At 43.4% G+C, this 19,561-nt stretch overlaps 1 protein-coding gene across 5 annotated transcripts in view; it reads right to left on the reverse strand.

Annotated features, from left to right (window-relative positions):
* LOC142560745 (mesoderm induction early response protein 1-like) overlaps positions 1-19,561 on the reverse strand; it is a 42,085-nt gene that overhangs the window by 16,216 nt on the left and 6,308 nt on the right. For 3 of the 5 annotated variants that reach the window (XM_075673048.1, XM_075673051.1, XM_075673050.1), the window contains exons 3-9: positions 15,053-15,183; positions 13,825-14,224; positions 12,300-12,373; positions 7,542-7,601; positions 4,164-4,233; positions 3,146-3,202; positions 487-584 (exon numbers count right to left, since the gene is read on the reverse strand). In XM_075673048.1, the coding sequence (XP_075529163.1) occupies positions 487-584; positions 3,146-3,202; positions 4,164-4,233; positions 7,542-7,601; positions 12,300-12,373; positions 13,825-14,224; positions 15,053-15,183 (890 nt within the window). The remainder of the gene's footprint in view (positions 1-486; positions 585-3,145; positions 3,203-4,163; positions 4,234-7,541; positions 7,602-12,299; positions 12,374-13,824; positions 14,225-15,052; positions 15,184-19,561) is intronic. The other 2 variants (XM_075673049.1, XM_075673052.1) reach the window with 1 other exon arrangement.

The following is a 19,561-nucleotide window of genomic DNA, read 5'->3' on the forward strand; positions in this document are numbered from 1 at the left end:
ATTTGACTTGTCACATAATTCAATCACTTTCGTTGGTACCATCAGGGTCAAATTAACGTAAGTCAACTGCATCTGAAAGTATATTGTATACGGATTTGTTGTCACGGGTGCGGACTGTATCAGGCTGCGCGACGCTGAATGCGCAACACACCTGCAGCCTCTACCTTCACGAAAATTCAAGTAGGCAATACCTAAACGAAGCACAACATGGAGTACAATTCTGTACAAACTTTCTGCAGTAACAACAAAATTGTTTTTATCGTCAAAATTAATGTTTCAGGACATGGGTGCGCATGATGTTTAGCGAAACTTTTGCTCCACATATTTGCCTCCAATGCAAAAGTGCGGGCCTTACACATGTAAATACGGTATGTGTCAGGGAATCCAAAGGCACTGCACAAAATTGAAACTTTTGCATAAGCGTTAAGCTGAAGTTTGACTACCACAAATGGTTTAGCGGTGACTAAGCACCAGAGCAGCGCTCACCTGTTCGTCATCTCGAGTGTGACTGCCCAGGGGTAATGAGTTGATGCTCCCCATGGTGTTCACTGTCGGCTCCTGAGCCGTGGAAAGGTAGTCCTCCACTGTGACCAAGCAAATACAGCCACACATACAGGTTACACATGTTCGGCAGCAAGCTTGCTTTCTGTAGTGTTGCACGGCCAAGTGGATTACGCGGCTTAGTAGTAACGACTGCTCCCGTCTCGTTCAGCCCCTTGATGTCACCACCATCCAGGAAAATATCATAGAGGATGACTGCTATGCTGGCACTTTCAAATTCCCAAATGTTTTCAGGTTTTCTCAGACTGTTCTTATTAACGTTTCCTGACAGTCTGCAGTAGTTTATAGCTTTCCAAGTTACTATTGCAGCCCATAACTTTCAACAATTACAGTTGAACCTCTTTATAATGAAGTCGTATCCGACATGAAAATACCTTCGTTATATTTACTTCATTATATCCAATAATTCGTTATATCCATGTTCATTGCATCCAGGTTTGACTGCACTATCACTAGGCTGTAGATCAGGTGGGATGCGTTATCAGAATTCACTGATTCATGCGTTTCCTGATGTGCCAACAGCCCGGTCAAGCTCACACTCACAAAACCAGCAAAATACACTATTATTTGCACACTGCACATAGGCTAAGTTCAAAACTTCACTTCCTTCTGGCCTACCACTTGCTTCGTCATCACAATCTTAGGTACCATTTTCCCTGATTTGAGGCGACAGGGGTGAAAATTTGGTGTTTTTCCTCAAATATTCCTGAACTGACAAATTCCCTGAAAGTTCCAGGTTTTTCCTGATGGTAGTCACCTGCAATATATCACCACTGCCAGCACTTTACAGCGACTGAATGTGCAACTGCACGCACACATACAGTCGCCGACCAATTTTTCGGACTCCAAAAATTCGGACATGTTCGATTATTCGGTCTGCTTCGCGGCACCGCCACTCTCCCCATAGACCATAATGTATAACAACTGCCGAAAGTTCGGACACCTTGCAACCTCTCGTTGGATTTTCCGGACACTCCTTGAGCCAATTCGATCAAGAGCACCATGCACCGACTTTGACCGCTACATGGTTCGACTTGCTGAACGACATTTTTGTATTGAACGGAGCCTCCTTGCTGCCCCACGAAGTGGCGCTACTGCAAATCCCCGCTCATCATCATCGTTTCTGCCCGGTTCGATAGAGTGGCTCTACAGCAGTTCCGGTTTCAGCTTAGTAAGCCATGTCAAGACAATCCAGCAGCTGATTTGTTTCTTTGCGCACGACACTGCGAGTAGGCCACGTTTTTCGTTTGTGCAACTGGTGTCGGTGTGACGGCATGGTGATGTTTGCTTTGTGTGCTGTGTCGAGGTTGCGGTGATCCAAGTGGCATACGGAAACATCGCGTCAAGTGTCTAATGGCGCAGACAGTGCTGGGGAATGCCGGCAAGCGGGTGCCGGGAGGCCTAGGATTTGACGCCTACGGATGTGCTCCCTACTGACACCGAATATGTTCTGCCGAGACCTGCGCAGTGGTTGCATTGCGATTCCGGACACTGTCTCATTTGAGTTTTACAGCCGCTGACACTGCTGTACTGACATGCGCAGAACTCGACGACGGCGAGATCATTCGTTAGGTTTCTGCTGCACCGCCGGACGATGAGTCGGAAGATGATGTACCATGTGCTACGCTGCCGTCGCACGCAGAGCGTGTACAAGCAGGGACTGTGCTTTCAGCCACCTATAGTGACCGTACGACCCTCTCCGAGATTCAGGCTTATCTGATTGCGTGTAAACGGAACAGCGTGCAACGGCGCATTCATGATTTCTTCAAGCCTACTGCCGAGCCAGAATGAGTGCGTGGAAATCAAGGATTTTTTTTCTTAATCTGCTTTTTCGGACACCTGCTTATTCGGACATTTCCGCACTCCCTGTGAGGTCCGAATAAACGGTTGGCGACTGTACACACACATGTATACCCAAACACATTCAAGCAGGCAAGCACACATGCATACAACGGCGTGCACTTCACATTCGTCGTCTAAGTCACCAAAAAGCTCAAAATAATGTCACAAATTTACAGCACCATTTCAGCACAGTGCAATGCTGTCAATCACATAACGTATAAAGCACACGCCACAGATTTAAGTCAGAAGCATTTACTCACAAACGTTAATAAATTGACAAATTTTGCATAGACCATCCTTCAACGAGCGCGGACCCAAGTGCTAGGCCTCTTTGCTGACTGAACATGTGCATGTTTTCGACAGTGCAAATATGCTGTTACATTTACAAGCTGTCACACTCGCTGTACTTTCATAAGCCTACTTTCACAACACTCATCAACTTTCGAGTGCACTGCTCGTGCAAGAATATAGTAACACCATAAAGAAAAGTTGGTAGGGTAGCCAAAGCGACAGCTCAGCCCAGAGGTTTTAAATGCAAGTGCATTCAAACCATGTTGACTGCAAATGCTACCTTCTGGTAGCCAAAGCGACAGCTCAGCCCAGAGGTTTTAAATGCAAGTGCATTCAAACCATGTTGACTGCAAATGCTACCTTCTGCTTTACTTCAGAGGCTTAAGTGGTAGTCCCAAATGTTCAATCAATTATCATAGCGGCCAAGGTAGACAAGAAAATAAAATCATACCATCACTGTCCGAGAGCTTGGCCGGATCCCAGAGCAATCGATCTTCGTTCTCATAAGCTGCAGTTGCATTACATCAGCAAGTAAGTAAACGTAACAAAAATGTCCTTCCAGCAAGAAACACAGAAAATAAAAGAAACCGGTCAGTCATTTACACAGTATGTCACTTGTTTCTATGTGTCACAGACTCTCCCTAAACACAGTGCTTTTGAGCCAGGCACAATTTTAAAATATTAACACAGGGGTGCTTTGAACAGGCAGTCTGCTCTATACCGCAGATGGTGTCACGGGGCCAATAAATATAAGCGAGCCTGCGTGCCCAAGCATTTTACGGTCTCGTCTTATCAGCCTTCAATGGCAGAACGCATATTTTTACGTTGTTTCAATGTACAGAAAGTCTCTTTTTACATTTGCAGATAAAAGAAAGGTGCATAGTGCCTCAAGACAAATACTTACACCAAATTCAACTTGTAAAATTCTGACTATGCACAGAGAAAAGTGTTGGATATCTGCGGGCATCTGTTTGAACACACTCCTGCAACTCGCTGTTGTCTTTTTTTGCCCGCTAAATTTAGCAGGCTGTGTCAGTGGGCAAAACCAGAAGCCATCCAGGGCCTATGTTTGTAAACAGCGAAAGGGTATCCAGTCACAGCTAAAATGATCTGCACTATAAAGAAACAAAACTATTCGTGAAGTTTATTTGTGAAATATATCCCTGTGAGGGCAGTCAAAATTTCAGGTTCCATTATGCATTGGTTATATGAAATGGAAGGTATGCTATGGGTCGGTTCAAACAAAATCAGGCTCTGTATATTCGGTCAGCAACTGTATTTGCATTCTTTCAAAATAGGGTGCCCTAAACTGGACAAAATCTGAACTTGTAAAATTCTAGGCATCCTTTCAACAATTGTAAACAAGCCCCAAAAATCTGTCATTTTATGATAACATCGCAAAAGTGGCAGGTATAAGTAATTACGTTCCAAATGAAAACAGAAAAATGGCATCTAATGATGTTTCTCACCTGGCGCGTCATCATATTTACACAGCCCCACAGGAATGGTGGCCTGGTACTCCGAACCGACTTGTATGGTCTAAAGAAAAAAAGAGTGGTAATGTTGGCGAGAAATGCTATTTTGTTCGTAACAAAAGTTCGTTAACCAGATAAACAGTGATGACATCTACTAAGATGCATTTCAAAAGAACCAGCTTAAGTTTTTCAGTACTGCTAGTATGAGACCTTCGTTTAGTAGTCTTTCAATCACTTATGTTTCTTGTAAATGTCCTTGTTAACGTGGCAGAATTTTCACCCACATACAGTAAACATCTGCCATCTCAAACTTCACACTGCAAGATACCATGTAAATCGTACACCAAAAATTTTTTCGGTGCCCTCAGCTTTCTTAGGTGCCACGCATTTTTCAATCCCCTTCTTCGAACTGTTTAAGGCTATTAGCGCAGCTCAGGACAAGCAAAAAAGGAAAGAGGTAGGGGTAATCAAAGGGAGCGGAAAACAGGGTGAGCGCTAACTTCCAACTGAGGTTTATTTCGTGACACAAGACTACTTATACATTCGCAAACCATGTGACATCAACAAAGAAAACCAAGCAAGAAAACCGATAGGAACCAAGTGGCAACACATTCATACAGCCTGTGGCTGCAGTTGGAGATACGCCAATTCATTTCTTGATAATGATAATGAGGGTGAGCTTACACATGCATGGCCCAGACCAATGATAGCCTTTGCTTCGATGATTTCTCTTGTGAGCTGATTACGACTGCGACCAAGAATGACGCATCCCTCTAAGATAGGTTCGCAACCGCACGTTTTGCAGTGCTGCGCGAGAAACCCCACAGCTGTAATACAATTCTTGGCATTGTAACCATGCTCGTGCAGCCTGTCATTCAGGCATCGGCCAGTTTGACCTACGTAACGTTTTCCGCACTTGAGTGGAAAAGAATAAACAACACAATGTGCACAATTAACAAACTTATTTTTGTGGTTCTTGTCGCAGGAAAGAGGAGCTACCTTATTCGGATTAGTGAGTTTGCAAATCCTCATGAGCTTATTGGCGGCAGAAAATACTACACGAACATTCGCTCGCTGGGCGATTTTCTTAAGATTATGTGAGACGGTGTGAATATAAGGGATGACGCTAGTCCTACCCCGAGTAGTTACAGGATTATCTGCGTGCTGGTTGTCTTTTCTACACTGTCTAAGAATTCGTTCTGCTATTGACACTTGTAGGGACACGGGATAACCAGCCTGCGAAAGCCGTTCGCACTGAGAGGCAAAGCTAGACGAAACACTATGGTGGCACGACTTTTTCAGAGCATTATTAAGGCAAAGGTTAGCAATGCCTCTCTTCACCAACTTAGAATGGGCGGAATTGAACGGAAGAAGTGGTTTGTTAGCATGAGGTTCATAGTACCAACACGTATGAATATCCGTAGGCTGGTTATCCCGTGTCCCTACAAGTGTCAATCAAAGAACGAATTCTTAGACAGTGTAGAAAAGACAACCAGCACGCAGATAATCCTGTAACTACTCGGGGTAGGACTAGCGTCATCCCTTATATTCACACCGTCTCACATAATCTTAAGAAAATCGCCCAGCGAGCGAATGTTCGTGTAGTATTTTCTGCCGCCAATAAGCTCATGAGGATTTGCAAACTCACTAATCCGAATTAGGTAGCTCCTCTTTCCTGCGACAAGAACCACAAAAATAAGTTTGTTAATTGCGCACATTGTGTTGTTTATTCTTTTCCACTCAAGTGCGGAAAACGTTACGTAGGTCAAACTGGCCGATGCCTGAATGACAGGCTGCGCGAGCATGGTTACAATGCCAAGAATTGTATTACAGCTGGGGGGTTTCTCGTGCAGCACTGCAAAACGTGCGGTTGCGAACCTATCTTAGAGGGATGCGTCATTCTTGGTCGCAGTCGTAATCAGCTCACAAGAGAAATCATCGAAGCAAAGGCTATCATTGGTCTGGGCCATGCATGTGTAAGCTCACCCTCATTATCATTATCAAGAAATGAATTGGCGTATCTCCAACTGCAGCCACAGGCTGTATGAATGTGTTGCCACTTGGTTCCTATCGGTTTTCTTGCTTGGTTTTCTTTGTTGATGTCACATGGTTTGCGAATGTATAAGTAGTCTTGTGTCACGAAATAAACCTCAGTTGGAAGTTAGCGCTCATCCTGTTTTCCGCTCCCTTTGATTACCCCTACCTCTTTCCTTTTTTGCTCGTCCTGAGCTGCGCTAATAGCCTTAAACAGTTATGACATACCAACTCGCCCAAACTGCCACGCTTTTGCCCTTCTTCGAAGGTTTGGGACAATCCAAAACATTGACTGACCAAGAAAGGTTGCCACAGTGCGTGAAAAAAAAGAAAAAAGAAGAGAGAGAGAGAGAGAGAGAGAGAGCAACAGTGAGTTTTTGCCCCGACAAATGCATCTGAATATTTATTGTTTAACTGTGAGCATGCTATATTTACTAACACAGATACATTAAATATTGATACACCCTTGATAATGTGTAAACCAACTACTGACACCTTTGATCTGAACCTACAGCTGACTCTCTTTTCTCATTGCATGGAAGTACAGCCCACAATAAATCACGGGTCGCCAAAAGCCACATCATAGTTTCAGCCCGACATATACAACGAGGTTAAGGCTAGCCATCCAAAGCAGCTGTCAATTGGGCTACACTCTCAAGAAAGCTTACACCCTTTGGGGTGTATCTTGTCCTCAAACAATAATTGTCATCTGCCTTGCTTGTGTAATTTTTTTGTTTAACACGCTGCGCTCACTACTTTTCTGTCAAGGACACTATGCCATGCTGATAACGCACATGCCATTCATAATCTGGGAGTACCAGGCATGCAGCATTGTACAGCAGAGTGTACAGCACGTCCTATATACACTATAAGGTGTGAAACAGTTTTTACAGCTTTGCGGGCTTATCTTGTCCGCAAACACTAATAATCAATTTTGCGTATTTTCTTTCCTTAAAACACCCTGCATTCGTTACTTTCCTGTCAAGAATGCTGTACCTTGATATGTGTGTGCCAATGCTCACCTGAAAGTGCCAGATGCGCGGCACTTAAGGATTTGCTTGAATACAAGGTAAGAAGCACCATGGGCAAATTTTTCTGAGACTGTAGGTCAAAGGAGAGCGTGCGGTCACCACAAATTGTGAAGCTCACAAAATCAGAGTTGAAAAAATTAAAATCTCAACTAACAATAGTGTGTTGCGATTCTAACAAGATATCAAAAAGGTGATTCATAGAAATATCTGCCTCAACTAAGGTAAACGTCAGGCATCTTTTTTGCAACCTCACAAACATTTGAGCAAGGAAACAAACAGAGCCATAGAATTGCATGTGGTATCTTACCTGATGTGGAACTCTTGCATATGCTGGTCCCAGTATGTTGACGTCACTGAAGTTTGAGTTCTAAATGTAGTTCAGAGAAGAGAAGAAAGAGAAAGAAAGAAAGAGTTAGCTTTTTTTTGTGTGTGTGTTCTTTGTATGGAGATGACCTTTTGCCATACCACTATAGCAATGGCTAACACAGAACACATTGGCTGCAAAATCTATTTCCTCCCAAGCTCATGGACATGATTACTTTTCCAGTCCCTTCTTATACTGACTGACTGATATGTTGCAAACAAGCGCAAACCCATTTTTTTTATTTCAGTACAGTTGTGGGATGATGAAAGCAGCACCTCCGTCCGTAGACTGTATATGTATACTGCTACGTATACTATGTATATGTATGCAGTATTTTTACACGTATAACTCGCACTAAAGATTCTAAACATTTATCAGTAAAGTCAGGATGCCGGTTACATGCGAATTTTGCCTTGAGGTGTGGCTTCCAGCAGCGCAGCACACAATGTAATGAAGCCACACAACAGGGTAAAGCCCTCCGTATTTCAAAGTTCCGTTATCTCCTAGGGAACCGCACCCTCTCCCCAACCCCTGCATATCGAAGCTCCCTTCCCTCCTCTATAGTTGCCCATTCCCCTGCTTTTTACAGGTCACCATTTTTCATTTAGCAGTTAGTGAATAATGTGTGTGGGGCCGGCAAACTAGAACTCGGATTGCGATGAGCTGCACTCAACAGCCGTCCTTTAGCAGAAGCTGAAGATAATCAGCATCGCCGAAGAGGGGGGAAAACAGATCAGCTGGTCGAAGAAAAGATGTGAATGAGTCATGCATCTGCAAATGGAGGACATTTTTGCAATGATTTGCGTTTTGTCGTACACAGTTATGTCCGCAGGTTATACCTGCGGATTTTTGTTTTTTTTCTTCCCAGGCTGTTGATATTGGAGGTGCGTGTTATATGCGGTGGCAGGTTATACGCAAAAAAATTATCCTAGCCATGCTGTGATGTTCCTTAGGCCTTATCTAGACAGCTGTCAAACACCCTGTTCTGTCACCATTACTTCACTAGCGTCCGTCACGAGACAGTGTTTCTACGCTGGTTTCTTCATAAAATCAGACAATGACGACCTCAGGAGCATTAGCCAATGTCACCAGCATCCCATTATTGAGGAGAAACCAGCTAGAAAACGCTGTCTTACAACAGATACCAGTGACGTGACGGCGACGGGATGTTTGACGACGGTGTGAATCAGGCCTTATGGTAAGAGCCAATTTTTTCTTTGCCTAAATATAGAGATGAAGACATAACATGGTGTGGTGGGTTGACCACGTTTGTGGCGCACCCTCGATTTTGAAGTCATCTCACAGTGAGTGATATGCACTTTGCAGGTCCCTTTCAGCGTCTATGGCAACGCAACAGTCTACTTCGAATTAGTGCCAATTTCCACAAGATGTAATGGTGAGAATGAAACTAAACGACTTTTGTACAGTTCTGCATGCATCTGACTTTATATTCGGCACGAACACTTTATGTAATCACTTTGCAGGTAATCTGAACTGAAGGCAATGTGCATTATAATGTACGAGGAGTCTTAGGAGGAATGTGCCTGTCAAAGACCCGACAGAGTGGCTATGCAGCAGTAACAAAACAACAAATGACGACAATGCAGTATCTCGGCACCTAGTTGGTTTTGTTGCCCACAAGCAGTGGGGTGCTGAGATGCATGCACAATAAACCCTCACTATCTAAATTATTATTAAGCCGTGGGTATGATGTTGCAAAACTGCACAGTGGACCACCACCACCACCACCACCACCATCATCATCATCATCCTGGTTGCGCCCACTGCAGGGCAAAGGCCTCTCCCATACTTCTCCAACTCCTCATGGTCCAACAGTGGACCATGAGGGACGCCATATTGTGTGGGTGGGGCTTCAGATCAATTTCGACCACCTTGGGTTCTCATAACGAGCACGTAAAGCTTGGCAAACAAGCATTTTTTTTAGCTTCCAGCCCCTCAGTATGTGGCAGCAGCAGGGAGTCGAACCCACAACCTCATCCTCAGGAGCAGGACGCCAAAGCCAATGCAGCAAGCCATGACTGCTTAGAGTGCTGCTGCTAAACAGATTATGAGATGCTGGCCACAGCTCTGTTTCCCCATGAAGTACATTCAAAATGTATAGCCATTTTGCTAGTCAAATGCATAGTCATCCGACATCTTGCCAAGGGCATAATAGCAAGGCAGCTATATGTTGCAAGGTTCATCCATAGTCGGCATGTGGCTATTCAGGACTCTAAAATGCAACAATTGACTTTATCAACCAGCGGTTAATAAACGGCAGACTTCACTGTGCTACCACGAATCAATGAAGCCACACCAGCAGGTTTTTGTGGCCTTGGATATCCATCTGGATGGCATTGACCAGAGGTGTACTGCTTTCAAACCAAAGCCAGGGTCCTTCAATACTTGTCATCTGGGCATGAAACTTCCGCATAATGCTTGAGAAATCATATAGCGCCCACAGTGAATGCACCGCAGCGCTGGTGCAAGCAAAGGTGTACTGGAGCAGACGCCGAACGGACACCACAGGTGTTCTGTGCGTATGCTCGCTACTGTGCAAGGGTCAACTGCCTGTATTGGCATGTGAATATAAATCACCGCACCGTTTCTGTACAATGTTCGGAAACTTAAACGTGAACAATGTCGAAACAACTACAACGCCTTGTTACATTTCCAAGTTCAACTGCGTTCGCAACAACCGCTTAGTTCATAATTCAAATTGTACACTTGGACTACTTACTCCATTGTTAGAAATCGATTACAGAGCAAGTTCATGTCACACTTTTACGTAATGCACGTAAAAAAAAAAACTGTGTTTCAAACTAACAAAGCTAACCAACTGATTAACTAACCAAACAGCTCATTAATAAACTAACAAGGCTAACCAGCTGATTACAAACTAATTACTGTATTCGTTACTAAACTAATTGCCAACCATTTGCTAAACAAAGCTAGCCAACTGATTAACCAACCGAACAAGTATATAATTACAAAACTAATTATCAAACTGATAACTAACTAACCTAAAAACTACATTAACTGAGCTCAATAATAAGCAATGTAACAAACCAACTCAACCAACTAATTACATAGTAACTAATACACCAAATAACTAAATAAATTATGTAACTAACAAAACTCATTAACTAATGAAACAGAGCTAACCAACTGATTAACTAAACTATCTAGCTGTAATAATAAAATTTTTAATGACTTACCAAACTATTATAACCAAGTAAATATAACTTACAAACTAATCAACTAATCACTAACACACTGAACTAGCTAACCAAATATATTGATTTATCTAACTAACTAGACAAAGTGCAAATAGAGACAGCCGAATGAAACAGTTTGTGCAAGGAAGGCCACTAAGGGGAGGGGGGCGACGTTAATCATAAAACGGTGACGTGTATAATTTCAACACAAAGGCATCACACATTAAAGTATTTTGCCAAAAGCTCCCATTGCACGTTCACTCTACAAAAATGCTGAAATAAATGTAGGAGAGGTGCCTTTCCTCGCGAAAGATTCGCATGATCGCGCAGCCCGGCCATCTGGCGCAACAGATTGTTCACCTTCTACTTATGCCAGCACCTCTGGTGCCACCTTCTGTCCACATATAAAACTTATGGGGAAGTTTCATGACCAGATGAAAAGCAATGAAGGACTCAGCCAGAACCTATGCTGAGCCTTTTTGTTTTCATTGATGTGTGCTTTGAACCTGAGCTAAGTGCCCTGAAACATTGATCATTCGCACTTGAATTTTTGCGCCAAGCCTCTAAAATAACCTCGCATTGCATTACAACCCTCCAAATTTGTTTTGTTGGCAAAAAAATTTGTCTCACGTGAAAAATCAAACCCGTGGTACTAGCGCTGTTTGTCAATGTTGAGAAAGCCTCATGCGCGCAACTAATGAGTATACAGTTGTTGCACTGTTTGCATTGGATTCTCGCTTTGATCATGTGAACTGAAATTGTACGAGTGAGGTAGCACGTCTCGTGAACGAACCTGATCGGCAAGTTGAGGGTCAGAAGTTGATTTGTTCTGTGCACCGTGTTCTGCTGTTTGCCGCCGCAAGTATAAAGCTTTCAAACAATAAGGCGTTGAGCTTGTTTTCTCTCGCACACGTTCTGTGCTCGGGAATGCCGATTGTATGGCAATGCGCTTAAGCATTTTTATCTATGCGACCTATAGACACTAATTACACTAAAGTTCCAACTTGCCATGTGCGTGGGACACAGCCACCTGTCAGGCTAAATACATTGATTTTTGTCTCTGCCCATGGACAGCGCAACATATAAGGATTCTGACTTTCCTCACTGAGCTTAAAGAAATTTCTAGACTGGCGAAGTTCCCTTTCAAACCACTAAACATTTTTTGCACGAAAGATGGAGGGAAAACAAAGAGAAGAAAAAAAAAAGCCGTTTTATACTCAAAGTACAACGTCAACAACAGCAGTTTATTTGCACCAACTGTTTTCTAATATTCAAGCCCTTTTCCGAGCACACAGCTACAAAAGTTTCTAGGCAGAGTTTTCAGCTTATCTCGAAATGAAGCGTAATGATGTCTACTAACATGCGTTTTTGCAATTCGTGGCCTAGGCTAGTCAGTTAGCCCACAGATTGCAAAAATATTCTACACAGTTCTGCGCGAGACGTGAAGTGAGGAATAAGAACTGAGAAGATTACTGTGTCTCACCTTCTTCCAGTACTCCTCTAATGTGAAGTCCTCGTCGGAGTCGGAGTTTGAAGATTCACTCGCATGGGAGACAGCTGTCAATGAGAGACGATGACAAACAAGGTACTCTCAGAGATACGTACACCATAGAATCTGGTTATGCCATGAGCAGCACGCCTGGTAATGTACTAGCTGCATCAAAAGTAACCAAGAGTCGAATTGCGAAGTGGTGTGGTTAGGCTCTGTCCAGCTTCTTTGAAAATGTAACCAGGTTTAAATATCAAAGAGCAACGATATAAGAGTTTTAGCCTGTGCGTGTATGTAATACAGTCAGCTTTCAACAATCTGACGCTGGTCAGACCGACAAAATAGATAGAATTATCCAGCGGGCAGAAACCTGGTATTCCGTCAAAGGTAATACGTCATACAGACAAACTAAAACTAATAAATCAGTCTGAATGCATAAAGTATTTGCAAATACTCCAGTTTTGTTTACTCTATATGCATAACCACGTCAATTACTAGCAGAGCTAATAAAGCCCAAACTTTCCTCTAAGAATTTTTGCCCTCTAAGCCACAGAACCAGTATGTTATAGCACTACATCACAGATTTCAAAGTGCATATTTGTAAAATTGTTTGTGCAACATAAGTTCTTCAAAACTTGTTAGGATTAACGTGCAGCTCCTTTAGGATATAGTACTCCTCTCTTGACAAACTAGTATTGAGCAGGTGCTGGACAAAAATCTACATTGTCACAGGTAGCCCACATGTGACCATCAATGCAGCATCGCCGCTAATCTTCCATTCTTGCGACTTTGGTGGCTTACCAAGCTGCCATTAATGGCGAGACTGGCATTTCTAGTACTCCAGAAGTGTAATTCACCAATCCAGATCAACCTTTCCTATTAGAATGCTTTTAAAGGATGCAGCATTGTATCATGCTCATGGCAGTCAAATGGAGTAGGTTCGTTACAAAGTTGTGAATGAGATGTGTGGGCTTTGCTGTCTCGAAAGTCATTTCATAGGCAGTGAGCAAAAATGCATGCCCTCACCACATCATGCCATTCTATAAACAATGTGTCTGAAACACTGCAGGCCATATACAGCTTACCAAGCTCTTGTAAATAATCCACATGACAATCCTCCCCCTCTCCTCCTTCTCAACATTGAACAACCTTCAATCTTGTTGTGCTGCCTGAACTTTAGCCTAACTCCTAAACGCACAGCAGTGCAGCCCCTAGAGCTTGTCACTAGGGTTGCAATCTGGAGCTTGACATGATGTTGTGGCTCCTGTTACAAGCTCTTCAAGAAAAGCTCGGCAGATGCTGTGGTAATTATCTTTAGACTGCTGCGGATGCATGAACACAAATTGGAAGTAGACCAGCCAGCACCAGCTGCCTCTGTGCAGTCCAAAATGTAATGGAATTATAAATATTGAAGCCATGAACCACAGGAACCGAAGACATATTTTAGGTGAAGACAGCAATTCACGGTTTACACAGAATGCGTGCTGTGTCAAAAGAAATGTATCATCCGAGCACTCACATCGCAGCAGATGAGCCGTGGAAGTTGTCCGGTGCTCACGCCTCGGCGGGGGATGGGGAGGTGTGGGCGTCGCTCGGGTGACAGGGGACGGAGTCTTTGTGGTTGTTGCCACTTTGGCCTCGACAGGCGGTGGAAGTACCAGGGTGGGCACAGCGGCACATGGCGGCACTTCCTTTGGTGCCAGCATTGGCACCGGCTCTTTGTTTGGTGCCTCCGTCGCTGGCTTGTCTGCTGCCGCCTTAGGGGCAGAACTCTCTGGGACTTCCTCAGCGGCGTCACCATCTTCTTCCTCCTCGTCAGAGTCCTCCTCTTCCTCCTCAGACTCGGGCTCACCACCGACCCGTTCTCCGTCCTTGTACCCAAACATGGCAAGAAGGTCTTCTAGAGGCATCTCACCTTCCTGTTGCAGAAAAGGCAAGAATGGTGAGTCACCACACTAACTAAGCGTGCTGGAAAATTTCACTGACAGCAATGCATGGTTCACAGGGGAACTTCCGTCACAAACCAGCATCCTCTCCAAGGCACACATGGGCAGGCAAGTCTCTCTTTAGTGTTTTAATAAGAAAGTCAACTGCACAAGGCCAACACAAACAAGACACAAAGATTAAACTCAAGAGGTGAATACAAATGCACAAAGAGTTACAGAAAATCATCCAGTGTGCCAGGCCAAAAGGCACATTCGAGCTAGCAGCTGTTTTGTGACAGCTGAGTGCAAGGTCCAGTGATTGCTATTGCTCAACCTAAACAGACAAGTCAAGATTTTGCACAAAGCAGTTAGCAGGTTTTTGTAGTAATACACAGGTGCCAGCATAACATTTGCCTCCAACAGTCTTAATTCATGCGGCTGGTGTTTGTGAAAAAATTTTGGTCTAAGCAAATACCGCACTACTAAGGCTCTGTCAAAGCAAAGTGCTAATCAGAAAAGGCATTGACAAATGACTTTATCATTTTTAATGGCCCACTCCAGTAATGAGAGTGCCAAGACAGCATTGGTCAATTAAATACACATATTGCCTCATTATTCTGTCTCAGTGGAGAACTGCAATTACGGATCTCCATTTGTATAGACTGTAAGTAATAACAATGTCAGAGCAACCTGTGCCTGAAAATGACTGCGCGCAACATTGCTCAATCTGTACAGTGTAAAGCACACTTGAAAGTGCTCATGTGACAGTGACATCACAAATGAAACGAGCCACAACAAAAACGAAGCTGCACAGCAACTTACCTTTTGGAGCGTGTTGAGTTCGTCGTCACTGGCGTCGCTCTCCAAGGCCTCCTCCTCGTCTAATGTCTTCTCGTCATCAAACTCATCAACAAGCATCTCAGCAGAGGGGTCAAAATCTTGATCACTGTCTGCTGCAAGAAAAACGCATTTGCACTTATGCTAATGCAATTACCCTAAGCACCCTCAGCAGCTGCCAATGTGAGTGAAAGAAAGGAGGAAAGGTGCAATGCCTTGTCGAGCCATGCTACTATGCCAGCAGCAGATTACAAATAAAAATACACTGGGGAGATGGACAATAACAGCTCAGCCACTTTTGCTTTCACAAGTGCCACTGTTGTCGTCACCATCACGCATTTCATTTCATTTTCATTTCATTTCATTTTTCATTTTTATTTCCTTAAAGACCCCCGAGGGGGTATTACATAAGGGGTGGGTTTTTTTTTTTTTTTTTGTTAGACAGAATATTGTTGATACCGATCAGTGCGATGTTATATTTGATATGCTATGCATGAAGCTTGATGGGCAGGTGATAATGGCGATGTTTCGAGAAAGGCCGTTCCAGTCTTTTGCTGCTCTGGGAAAAAATGAAGCAGAAAATGTTTTAGTGCGGGCCCGTGGGCGAGAAACCATTTCATTTTTATTAAGAAACACCGGAACAGCGACCAAAGTGGTGTGGTTAAAGGCGTTATAACATGTTGAGGCTTCTACGTGGAAACTTTATTCACTCAAGTAGTACCGCAAGTCACATGCTTGCTTTCAATGACAACTGAAAAACAAAGATTATTGAAATTCACGAGCGCAATTGGCTACCTTCCATGAGCTCGCACAAAGGAGTCATTTAGACATGCGCCCATGGCATCATGGGTTTTGATGGGGTCTGCTCAGGCCTAGGTAATTATTTTATCAATAAAAATGGACATTATCTTCTAAAGGAGCCCATGAATGAACTTTTATTTTTTTATTTATTTAACAATACTGTTGGCCGAAGGCCGTTACAGGGTGGTTTCAAGACAAACAATACAAGATAGCAGCACTGCCGCAGTGTAGAGCAAACAAGATAAGGCATACACACAGGCAAATGCACAATGCAAATCAAGGAGCAGCAAAAACAAATTGCAGTAGGGTGGTATTAATTGTACCACTGCCGCTGGAGTTATTGTGTGTATTACAACCAGGAACATACGACAAAGTACCATTATTAAAGCAGTAGTTGTGTACTTCTAACCGAAGTAAAGAATTTTGTTAGTGTGGTTTCAAATTTATTTACATTGTCTAGTGTTAGTAATTCAGGTGGTAGCGCGTTCTATTCCTCTATTGTTCTTGGGAAAAACGAGTACTTATGTGTATCTGTTCGTGCTGGAATGGGTTGAATTTGCTCTAGGTTGCTGCTTCGTACTGTTCGAGACAGACGCTGTTTTATGTACTGCTGTGTATTAAGGTTAAACCAGTTATGGCGAATCAGGTAAAGAAATTTCAGTCTAGCTATCCTTCTGCGTTCGAAAAGTGGCGGTAGGTTGAGCTTCCTGAGCATTTCAGTTGCGGAGTCCGTTGAACGATATTTTGACAAGATGAATCTTGCCGCTCTTCTTTGAAGTTTTTCAATTTTATCTACCAGGTTTTTTTTAAACGGATCCCACACGACGCTTGCGTACTGTAATGTAGGACGAACAAGCGTTATATATGCAGCTAGTTTAGTTTGCTGAGGAGCAAGTTTTAACTTTCGCCTCAAGTACCAGAGCTTTTTTTCAGCTGATGAGCATATGTTCTTTATGTGTGCTTTCCAGTTGAGGTCACTGGATATGGTAATTCCGAGGTACTTAATGTGATTTTCGCGGCTTACGACCTTACCATCTATCTCATAATCGAAGGAGTGTATATTTTTTATCTTCTTGGTTACCCTTATATACTTAGTCTTGCTGTAGTTTATTTTCATTTTCCACTTATTACACCAGTCACTTAACAAGTTTCAAGAGCTTTTACTGAGCAATAAGGACATAAATAAAAAGAAATTGCTGGCTCTCCTGTAATCGAGAGTAGATGTAAGCATGAAATGGTAATCGGCAAAGCAGGCTGGTTGGAGATGATACTAGCCACAAACTTAAAATGGGTATAGTGCATGTTCGCAGCCCCACCACACCACACCGCACCACGCCATACAGTTCACTGGTCCATATGAACACTGCCCAGCTAGTAGAAGAAAACCGACTGAAGGAGGCATGACAGGCAGCGAAAGACACCGGGGAGACCGAGCACACTAGCTAGAAGAAAAGCACCTGAAGGATCGGCCAAACGTCTCAGCAAATCTCGGTTATTGCTCCGTGATCTCGAAGCAAGAGGTCACGTGTTGGGCTGCCACTGAGCAAAGGGCTGGCTTTGCGGAGCATTCGCTTGCCAGGGCTAGCTGCATGACATAATGCTCTCTCCTAACTTTTTCCTTCCTCCATGAAGGTAAAGAAGCGCCCCAGACGCTTCCAGTGCCACACCACGCTGCAGCTCGGCGAGCATCGCACATCAGAGGCAACGCAGTGCTTCCAGATGTGTCTGGCACCATGCCACACAGCAGCTTGGCGAATGCGGTAGATCCGCAGCAAATTCCATCTCCCAGAGTTGAAATGTATGGTGTCCCGTACCTGCCTTTTGAATGTCGCTGTTGGAAATGACAAATAAAACTTCAGAGTACTAGAAGTTACAGCTTGAGTGATATTGTGAACAAACATTAGGTAGAACTCGGAAGCAATATATTTTGTAACTTGTTTGGGAGTAACTAGAGTGTGTAATGCAATCTTGCACAAAGGGTAGGGGATCTCGTTTCGTTCTCGCAACTTGCATGAATGTTCTCTTGTTAGTACCCGGATGTTCTCGTTTGAATGCCCAGGTAATGGCTCTGGCTTTTGGTTCAACGTCACTTGAAGGTCGCCGACAACGGGAGCTAAAAGCATTTCATGCTAAAAAATACTTTGAAATCTGTGACATCATACTGACATACCGGTGCTTGAGTTTCAGCACAATATTCAGAAAATTGAACTTTGACCTGCAATTTACCTTCTAATAATCAATGAATCACTGCAAAATTAGGGAAAATAAAGTTCCAGAAGGAATCCTTTGTTAGCCTAAAGTGATTAAGTGCTTCTCTTTGGAGTACCCTTAAAGGCTAATTAACAGATCTATGAATATGAGGTTGCGAGAAACAACAGGAGAAAGCACCTTGCCCTGTCATTTCTCTCTGCCTCGTCAAGGACAAAAATAGGGGAAGGATGAACAAGTGGCACAAATGAGCAAGTTTGTACCCATCTTAATCAATACTTAATCTAGCATACTGGAAGGTCAAATAAAGGAAAAGGCCGGTGTGCTCCAAATGAACTAGCAATTTAGCGCAACCTGTAACATAACACCAGTGTTCAACAGCACAAAGACCGTATCGTACCTGCGCATAGTGTCTACTGCGCACATCTGAAGTGGTGCCGATAAGATTACGAGATATAAGAAATACGTTAAGGCCAGACTACACGTATGCTTGCAGAGGCACGCAAGCTCGCGTCTGCCACGCCCATGCGTGTGCAGACGGTGCAACACAGCTAGTGCACGTCGAAGTGCGGCACAACCGTGGAAATCCATTCCAGGCCGATACTGGCCGTCGAGCTGCCTCGCGCCGCCATGCATCTGGCTATGCATCCACGGCTTGGTACAATCAGTGCTCAGTAAGGCTGATTGTCCTGTGAGAAAGTGCTTTTTCCTTCCTTTTCTGCACTGATTTAAGAACTCTAAACAATAAAACGACGACGTTGATAGATACTTAAGCATTCTGAAGCACTGTCAATAACGAAGTATGAAACAATGTCTGCCAAGGCGTCTACGAGTGGGCAAAGTGAGCAAACACTCGTATGTGCAAAATGCCAGTCCTGAAGCACAACCTTTACAAACAATAAGTGACAGGAGCAGCTAAATAAGGAACCAGGTAATAAAAAACAGCAATTGTTGGCAACTGGTTGCTTATAAATTACGAATGTTCCTTAGCTGCTCTCTTATCATGGTCATATGCAGCATAGAACCCTTACAGGAACTGTTTCATGATTAGGTGAAGGCTAAGGTCCTGCAGAATTCAAAATGTGCATAAATGTAAAATATTGAGCAGAAAGTTTAGGCAATGTACGATCACGGATGCCATTCAGTAATTTCACAAGTACGTTAATAAGCCGGGTAATATAATTTAGATAGAAGTCATAAATTTTACAACCATGTTAGAGAACTTTGGCGATTAGCCTAATTTGGTGTTTAGTCTAATTGACTTGCAAGATTCACAGGTCCCTTATAAAGCTGTGCGACGCAAGCAGTAACTCTTTGAGTGCCAGGCATTTCTGCCTGCTGCGTGCCGGTTTTCCCAAATCGCAACAAATTCAATTTCTGCATAAGTAACACAGTAACAGGCTTTAAATTCAAACACTATTAACTGGCAATATGTTGCTAAAGCTTTTACAAAGCTTTCTTAATCCAACATTTCAGACAAATGTT

The sequence above is a fragment of the Dermacentor variabilis genome, chromosome 10, assembly GCF_050947875.1.
Source record: "Dermacentor variabilis isolate Ectoservices chromosome 10, ASM5094787v1, whole genome shotgun sequence".
NCBI lineage: Eukaryota > Metazoa > Arthropoda > Arachnida > Ixodida > Ixodidae > Dermacentor > Dermacentor variabilis.